General features: G+C 41.2%; 1 protein-coding gene across 1 annotated transcript; it reads left to right on the top strand.

The window, feature by feature from the left end:
* Positions 1-203: 203 nt before the first annotated feature.
* On the top strand, positions 204-9477 carry LOC103136893 (R-spondin-3-like). Its single transcript, XM_007550384.2, has 5 exons — positions 204-1206; positions 7732-7926; positions 8533-8676; positions 8770-8916; positions 9269-9477. Exons 1-5 carry the CDS (start codon positions 1107-1109, stop codon positions 9460-9462), a joined length of 780 nt encoding a protein of 259 aa, XP_007550446.1. The 5' UTR covers positions 204-1106; the 3' UTR covers positions 9463-9477.

Raw genomic sequence — 9477 nt, 5'->3', positions numbered from 1 at the left:
TCCAAACAATCATTTCCACATTCAGACTGCGGATGAGCACCAGCAGAGGAACAAACTCAAAGGAGGAATAAGAGAAAGCACAGTGCGCATCTGAATCCGTTCAGCGCGTCTCCCTCTCTCTCTCTGACGCGGGGGGCATGCCCTCTAAATAAACTTTAGAGCTCATAGAGAGAGGGGAGAGAGAGAGAGGAGAGAGAGAGAGAGAGAGAGAGAGCAGAAGGCTGAAGTCATCAAGGGAGTGAATGAGTCCTGCACGCAAAGCAGAAACGCGCTGAAAGTGCGGAGATTTACTTTGGTTCACACACGGTGAGGCAGCAGCAGGAGGAGGTGTCGGCTTTACAAGACCTGCGAAACTCTCTGCTGGGAGATCCGTTTTAATGGTTCCTCATACTGATTGAGTTTTTTTTCTTCTGTGTTTATTTGTTTGCTTGTTTTACTTTGTTTGCTTGCGCCTGTGAGTGCTCCAGCTGATGCTGAGCTGAACAAGCGCGCCTGACGCAGTAAACGTAGCCACACTCTCTGGGACGCACCGCGCATCTCTCTACCAGATGAGAGGAGAGGGTTCCCTAATTTGGAGTTCGGACGAATGGATTTAACTTTTCAGGCTTCTTCGGTGTTCCACTAAAACCTTCTTATAGCCTCTCTATTCACCTTTTTTTTTTTAACTCACATACTAATGTTTAATTCTGTTTTTGCGTATATGCGCAACAAATGAAATTGGAGTTTGTTTCTGTTAGTGCGTTTTTTCTCTCTCCCTCTTTTTTTTTTAAAGGAAATGTTTCCCATCTCGGAACGGATAACGGACCTCTAACGAGGACTTGTTTTCTCGGCACATATGTGGACCCTATCCAGGATGTTACAGTCTAAACGGCCCAGGCATCATTGGGCCACGGTACGCTACAGCCACCACATAACACCACACAGCTGGGCTGCGTCCTGCTGCGTTTAGGAGTTTTCCGAGCTTCAACCTCTTTAGGCGGAGGAAAACATTTACACAAAAATAAAAAGAAAGAAAGAAAGAACAAGAAGAAGAAGAAGGAGAAAAAACGCCAACTTGTTTTGGTGAACATTGACATTGGCTTTAGGAGTCTCACCTCTGGGCTACTATGCAATTACAATTGATCTCCTTTGTTCTGATCATCTGGAACTGCATGGATTACTCTGGTTGTCAGCCGCACAGCAGCTCCAGGCACCGGCAGCACAAAGGTGAGTAGATCGGCGTGATGTCCGACGTTTCCACAGGAAGGTCAAAATATGGTTGGAAGAAATAAAATCTTTTTCCTATTATTATTATTCATTCATTTATGGAATGCTGCTCAAATTCTTCTTCTTTTTTGTGTGTGTGTTTTTTTAACTTAGAAATCAAAGGTAACCTTTTCCCTAATCATAGCTTAACTTTCTGTCAATTTAATCACACAGGACTGGATACGCTTGAGACGTGTCTGAGATGCTTTGTCTTTTTTTCTTGCTTTTGTGTTTTATGTGATATTAACGAAATCAGCAGCATTTCCGTCTGGGGACTGTTTTCCGTCTCGCACAACTTTCTGTCACACCATCTTTGTTTTATTGTGATTGAACTTAATTGGGTTGATTAAACGAGTGTGGAGCCACTTGCAGTCCCGCAGCTGCCGCTCTGAGCTGGAGCTCCAGCTTCCTGCGTCGCTCTCTAGCGGCGAGCGCAGCAGATTTCAGCCAGCAAACTTTATCCAGTCCAGACACCACGAGTTGAATATCCCTCTATTCGTCTCGTTATTCTAAATTGGGAGATATTTCTCAAGATGATGGCTGCAGTCATCTGAACTCCTCTTGTGACTGTTAATGCAAAGCTGTCAGCAGCAGTGAGGAAGATGAGATGTTCCATCCAGGCTCTGCCGGTTTTTCTTCTCCCATTTATCTCCCAGAAGTCCAACATCATGTCTCATTTCTTGGGCTCTGACCAGGTCTATCCACTCTGAAATAAGTATGAAATAAAGTTTTTTTTTCTTTTTCTTTATTTCTTTACTTCTTTCTTTACTTCTTTCTTTCTTTCTTTCTTTCTTTCTTTCTTTACTTCTTTCTTTCTTTCTTTCTTTCTTTCCTTCTTTCTTTCTTTCTTTCTTTCTTTCTTTCTATTCTGCCCACGCACCTTGCATCACTGAGGGTCTCCAGATGGGCTCTGTGACTGATTCTGTTTGAGGAGAGCAGCGATAACTGGAATATTCCACGTATCACTTGTCAGCATATCTGAAAACTGTCTGTGATCTGCGGTGACAGAGCTCTGGAGTGATGTTTTTATCCATGCCACCTGCGGCGGAGAAGTTGATTTGATATTTAGAGCTCCGATTTGGACCGCAGGGATAGTTCTTTATTTGAAATGTTTCTGCAGTGACCATCAGTGCAGTGCCAAAAGTGCACAACTAGCCATATCTCATTTTGTCTGTTCCCAATTATGCATGCCTTCCTATTTCTTGTCCATCAGAAACTTAAAAGTGTGGCGTGCATTTGTATTCCGCTCCCCTAGCTCAAGAACTTTTTTTTATTTTTGCTCATTCTTATTCGCAGCTTAGCTCGAGCTCAGTCTAAATCTTTGGTGAACTTTGGTTTTCAAATGCCGTCTCGCATTGTCAGTCACCCTTAGTTTTGGACTTTGACTGAGCCGTTCTAACATGTGGGTACGCTTCCATCTACTTCTGTCTCACGTCTTTCAGAGTCCACCACATGTGTTCGTCCTGGATTGACCTGTATTTAGCTTCATGCATCTTCTCAACAGTTCTAGCTTCTTTTCACATCCCTGCAGAAGAAAGGCATCTCCGCAGCATGATGCTTCCACCACCAAGTTTAAACATGTTCTCTGTGTCCCTCATGGCTTACCGCAAACTTTCAACTGGACTTTTTTATTTCTTTCTTCCAGCCGTGGCTTTTTGCTTTTCACTCTTTCATAAAAGCCAGATTTAAGAAGTCCACTACTGCCGGTCTCCATTAAGAAACCATGTAGTTAATAACTAACTACAAGAAAAAATAAAATACAATCTTAGCACATATTTTTGGTCTAGTTCCCAGTGCAAAAATCTCAGTAAACTTAAATTAAGACAATACTACCTTACAAGTAACTTTTCAGTATAATATGAAAGCTTGTTTTAAGTCAAAAGTTTCTTAATATTGACGAAAAAGTATCAGTCACTTTTAAGTTCTGGAAGTAGCAAGTTTTATAAATATTACAGAGTAACTGACTTAAAACAAGTTCCCGTTGTTTGTAGAAAAATTTGTTGTAAGTTATTTTTGTCAATTTCAAGAGTACTAAGATATTTAAACTAGAAACTGGACCAAAAATACGTAGTTAAAAATTGTGTTTTTGAAGCGTAAAGATTGGAACATTTCTTTATAGCCAAATCGTGCTTTTAACTTCTTTCTAAGCTTCTCCCTGCCCTCTTTGGTCTATATGCTGCTGTTTGGTCACTGATGTTCTTCAATAAAACAGCTATGTTTCTGCTGAGAACAAATTAAACACGGGCCTGCTCTTTGGTGCAAAGACATGTGGCACCATGTGAAGCTCCATCAGTAAAATCCAAATGAAACTGATTACTGACTGAAACTGACCAAACGTTTAAAAAAAAGTCCCAGGAGCATAAACGGTGTTGCGTGTGTAAATACGTGGCGTTCTTTGTACTCTCAGAGGTTTCAGGACCTTTAGCTGTTTATTTCCTCTAACCAGCACTAAGCCCTCCCTCTGAACAGGGTTGGCAGGATGCAAACAGGAAGGTCATGTAGACAAAACCTCGGTTTATGATATTTTTCCTCAAGAACAGACTCTGCTGGCGGCATTCTGTGCAGAAGACAAATCTTAAGCACCCGTCAGGCGACCGCTGTCCAACGCAAATAAACAAAGTGTGTTTTCAGTCTGAACCCATTCAGCTGCCTTTCAAAGCATCCCTTGGTCCATGTGGCTCTGCTTTGTAGATGAGAGAGCAACATCACCTTCATTCTCACATAGAATAAAGAGCAGTCACCCAACCTTTCCACGGGCCAATAAATAGTCAATTTAAGATCGCTTCCTCCAAGGATGCAGACATCCTACACTTTTAGTGATATCAGGGAGGGTGGAGGGATTGTTTTGGGGAACGAGTACAGACCAGGAGGGACAGAAAGGGGGATAGGACTCAGAGGAGAGTCAATGACCTCTCAGTTAACAGAGCAGGATTACCAAGCAGTAGACAGAACCCAAGCCACAAACTTCCGGTGTGCAATGATGATGATGATGATGATGATGATGCCTACAAAAGAAATTTTAATTCTTGGCGCAAGTAGTGTGTGTGTGTCTGTGTGTGTGTGTGTCATTGGTGATGTTTGCATGATAGAATGTAGAACAGAGGTACACTCATGTAAAAAAGGGGGAAAAACACATTGTTGTGACACATTTGGACACTTAAAATGAACTACAGCAATGCAGAATAACCCAAGTAGGATGAGTAAACCATAACAAGACTGGAGGAAAAAAAACAAAGCTTTTTGTAACATCTTTTTTTTTGCAAAATATGCATTTCTGATGAGGAATAATTGGAACTCAAACATCTGGACATCAGATGTTGCCACAAACAAAGTGGAGGTGTAAGTGTGATGGTTCGGGGATGTTTTGCTGCAGCAGGACCTGGACAGTTTGCCGTCACATAATCCACCATGAATTTTATCACATCAGAGCATGGTTTTATAAAATGTGGGAACCATCTGTTCAATAAAAGAAAGAAAAAAATTGACCCAAAGAGCTGGACTGAATTGAAATCAAGACCTCGATCTCATTGAGGTGCAAACTTCAGACCTGTTATCGCTACACTAAGTGTCTCGTTAAAGTCATTTCAGACATTTACAAATCCTACATTTTTTCTAGGATCCTAAATTTATCCACAAGAAAATAAAACATGTTTTGTGAATAAAAGGAGGTTCATCTTTGTTGTTGAAATGCAGTGGAAATCACTTTATCTTCCAGATATGAATAAAATATAAGATTAAACATCAATATATGAACAATCCTAGATAAATAGGTTAACATTTTTCATATAACTGCCCATCTAACACAATTGCTTAAGTGTTTCTTCTGTCATTTCATAAATCAAACAAAGATGAAAACCTGCTCATTTCCCATGCATTCTCTGTAGCACTTCCTTGGTGCACTACAGAGATGCAGGCAGTCCAGCCGAGGTTCAGCCTGGCTGGATTCCTGTCTCTGCGCAGCTTAGCAGGAATGCAAGTCGGCCGGTGGACGGCTCTCGTAAAGACAGTCAGGATATTTCAAACAAAGTGTCTGTGATCTATGATGAACTGGCAGCTAAGGCCTGGATAGAGAAATACTCAAAGTTTATAAGGCATTTCCATGTGATGCTAGGATGACGGAGGAAAACCAAACCCTAATCCCAACCCTACCATGACGCACCTCTGTACCTTATAAACTTCATTAGGGATGGAGACGGAGAATTAACTCAACTAGGTCAAGTAACGTGAAATGGGAGAAGCACTTTTTTTTTTTTTGCAGTTTTAGTACATAATATGATGCTGTAGGTGGCACCGACTGGACGCATCTGTAGATGCAAATATCAAAGGAGAGGCTGAGATTTGTGTTTTGGATTTGGCTTGAGCTTACTTTTGAGGGACTGGTGTGCTGCTTCAATCATGGCGTGAAGTTAAAGAACAGTAGGAAGCTTCTCAGGAATGGCCCACATACCAAAATGCTCCAAGAGTACCTGGATGACGAGTCCAGGAGGCTGCAACAGAACCCAGAACAAAGTCTAAACCGCTTCAGACCTCGCATATCGCAGATAGGGTCAGTGTTCATCATATTACAGTGACAGACTGACTGGGGAAAAATGAAAATTTTTGAGAGAGGTCATAGGAGAAAAAAACTACTGAGCAAAAGGAAGGTAAAAAGCCCATCTTACATTTACCTAAAACCTCTTGATTATCCCGTAGGACTTTTGGGAAAATGACCTGATGAGATGAGAAGGGATGAGGGTTTGTGTGTCCCTCTGTGTTTCTGAGTTTCCTTTGACTCTTTCTGTGGCTTTTTGCTAAAGAGCTTCAAATCAAAGGCTGGAAATGACATAAAGGTTCAATTGTTTTAAAATCATAACTCCTTTAACCTTGGTATACCTCAATCAAAGGCTTTTCTATCTAATATGAAAAAGATCTGTGGACTTGGTTTTACTCCATAATTTATCTGAATCTGGCTTAGTCATTTGACGTCTAAGGTTTGGGATGTTCCTTCAGGTAAAGAGAAAACAACAGAGGAAACCGTTACTGTAATGCTAGCTACTGCTGAAATGCTGCATTGTGCATGTCACTGTTCAGGCGTGACCTGAGTGATCAATGTACTCAGCCTGATTTCATGACATAACTTGTAGCAGCTACACTGATCTGTTCCATGCAAGGTTGAAATTTCAAGACAGGTCTAAAACCGGCTGTCGACATGAATAAACGTTAATGTCCAATTGTTGTTGATGATGAAATGTCATCATCAACAATTGTTGATGTAAGAGTTCATGGTGACTGGGTAAATAACCCATAGTGTCGTGTTTTACATTTAGCTTTTTTTGCTAATTATTGTTCATTCTTATGATGATTCGTGAGTCCTCGTTACAGACTTAAGAGATGTAGATGTAGAAGAAACTGAACGTTTTTAGTGGTGGTTTTATGGTTTTACCTTCAGCTTCTTCCTAGCACATATCGATGTGCCACTGAGCAAGGCACTTAACCCTAATTTTACCTGCTGCTCTCCTGATCAATGTGTGAGAGTATGAATATTGTGGCTTTGAGAATCAAACTTTGCTGCAGGATTGATTTAACTGGTCAGTATGACTAGAAAATCCATATTAAGGTTCAGTCCATTTATTCTATTTGTTGACTAAAGGCAGCTGTACAACAAATAATCCACCAATATGTCTTTATTTTGTTATATAGGTTGGATGCAGTGTTTAAGGTTGAACTGCAGAGGGGTTTCATGTGCACAGTAGTGTCATTCTGGAAAGACTTGAATGCACTTTTTGAAACACCTACGCTGTAATATCATTTTTACTACAAACTAAAATCAGAGTTGTCGGACCGGCTCTTAGTTATGTGGGATGGGTTGCCACTTATAATGATATTTAAATGTAATATCTTCAACTCTGTTGTTTATCTGCCTTTCATTTCAGTGACATTGTAAATTCTGTTGCATTTGGTAAACAGCACACAAGTTCTGCCTTTCTACACGTCTGGTAATTTAGCATTCACCGTTTTTTTTTGGACATGGTGCAAACAGTTACAGCATGAGCATCACAGCTTAGAAATGCCATATATACATTCAACAAATGAGTTTATGCAGATGTTCTGTTTGCGATGTTTTACTCAGCTCAGTACGTCAAAAGCTTGAAGTGTCCCCTGCTAATAGCTGTGATGCCTAACTACGTTCTGATTAAGTTAGTTAAACATTTTTTGTCTGGTTAGGGACGTTCAAAGACCGTTTATTTTTTATTTCAGTTTTTGACTAGGTGACACTATTTGATGTTTGACAAAATCAGGACTTAACCTGTCATGCATTTTTCAATAGGCCAGCATCGACTGCATCTGAAAGTGTGAGACTGAATTTTGGCACATTTTGCCTCTCATACACCTTGTAAAAACCAGTAAAAACAAGCTGCCATGTGACTGGTCAAACCCCGGACTTTTCTCAGATGTAATCTTAGTGTTTTGTTTATCATGATGAAAGTTGTCTGCTTCTGTCTACAGCGATGGCCGGTGGCAGCTCGGGGTGCCAGCAGAGTGGCTGTCTGACCTGCTCAGACTACAATGGCTGTCTGTCCTGCAAGCCTCGTCTCTTCATGCATTTGGAGAGGATCGGGATGAAACAGATCGGGGTGTGCATGACTTCCTGTCCTCCTGGCTTTTACGGCACCCGGTCACCTGAGAGAAACACTTGTACGAGTGAGTAAAAAGCTAGCAACAAATTGAGAGAAACACGGTGGAGTGCTTTAGCTAAAGTCTAAACCCAACTTTGACAGAGTGATAGCAGCGTTGTGTTGGATTTTCTTTTATGTATTCTATGTAAAAGAGACAGTAGAACCACTAAACATACACCAAGCTATTTCTTTTTTTTTACATTTTGTCACAGTACAATTTGCACATTATTGAAATTTTATAGTTTGCATTTTTATTCAGCTCTGTTTACTCTAAAGAAATCCAGTGCAACCATTTGCCTTGAGGTGTCCAATAACTGGTAAACTAATACGTCACATGATCATGACCACGTCACTCTATATTTGGTAGTGATGTGAAAATATCTGGAAATGTTCAAGAGCTACGAACACTTAATTTCAGATTTGCATTATGCCAATGGCATTCGCTCTTATTTACTTCTAAGACTAACTAACATGGCAATAAGAGCAAATATACTGAGGTAACTTGCTCTGTGTGTCACTAAATTAGGTTAAGTGTTGTGCTGCAGCCAGCCAGTGAAACATCAACTTACCTACAGGTGTTTTAATAATCATTGATGGTGTTTTTTTCTTTTTTTCTTTTTTTTTTTATCAGAGTGCAGGTCGGAGTGTGACTCGTGCTTTAACAAGAACTTCTGCACGCGCTGCCGAGCGGGGTTCTACCTTCACCTGGGCAAGTGCCTGGACAGCTGCCCTGTAGGCATGGTCCACAGCGACGCACAGAGGGAGTGCGTTCCCAGTGAGTGTCTCATTTTTTTTTTTTTTACTTTTTTCAAGGCTTGTGGGAAAATAGTGGTATTTTCTGAGCTCAGATGTGTGAATGTTCCTGCAGGATGCTCTGCGGAGTGTGAATCGTGTGTGAACAGTGACACGTGCACCCGGTGCCGGCCTGGCCTTTATCAGCTGAATGGAAGGTGCCACCATATCTGTCCAGACGACTATGAGCCCAATGACAAACTAATGGAGTGCACTCCACAAGGTAAGTCCCGTGTTATACTCGAATCTTAAATGTCGAGCTTTTATTGACTTTGAGTGGAAAATTATCATAGTTATCAGAAATAAAGGTTTGGAAATATCAGTCAAATTAATGAATTGTTTTACTGAAATAAATATTATTGTAATTTATTGAGATGCACCTGCGTCTTTTATTGAGACTGGGCATAAACGACCATTGGCATTGGAAAGAATAGTGACTTGCCAATGCCAAATCTCCTTAAAGCACATTCAGTATGTGAAAATGTTTTAGATGAATGAATATACTTTGTGCTCAAGGAAAGGAGACGAACTTAGTCCTCACTGTCACCTCTCCCTCTCCATGTTTGCTCTGCTAGTGCACTGCGAGGTGGGCGAGTGGAGTGAGTGGAGCCCCTGCTCTCGGTCGGGCAGAACCTGCGGTTTCAGACGGGGCCAGGAGACCCGCACAAGGCAGGTCCAGCAGTATCCATCTCCGTTTGGCAATCCCTGCCCAGACATCTCTGAGGTCAAAGAGTGTCTGGTCAAGAAAAAGAGATGTCAAGGTAAATAAAACCTCCTCGCTCCG

The sequence above is a fragment of the Poecilia formosa genome, unplaced genomic scaffold (genome assembly GCF_000485575.1).
Source record: "Poecilia formosa unplaced genomic scaffold, Poecilia_formosa-5.1.2 Scaffold0, whole genome shotgun sequence".
Lineage (NCBI taxonomy): Eukaryota > Metazoa > Chordata > Actinopteri > Cyprinodontiformes > Poeciliidae > Poecilia > Poecilia formosa.
Note: the sequence above shows the minus strand (reverse complement) of the source record. Positions and strands in the feature narration are given on the sequence as shown.

Coding starts and splice junctions, on each gene's coding strand:
- LOC103136893 (XM_007550384.2), top strand. CDS start 1,107: ATGCAATTACAATTGATCTCCTTTGTTCTGATCATCTGGAACTGCATG. Junction 8,677..8,769: donor ACAGAGGGAGTGCGTTCCCA/GTGAGTGTCTCA, acceptor ATGTTCCTGCAG/GATGCTCTGCGGAGTGTGAA. Junction 8,917..9,268: donor AATGGAGTGCACTCCACAAG/GTAAGTCCCGTG, acceptor TTGCTCTGCTAG/TGCACTGCGAGGTGGGCGAG.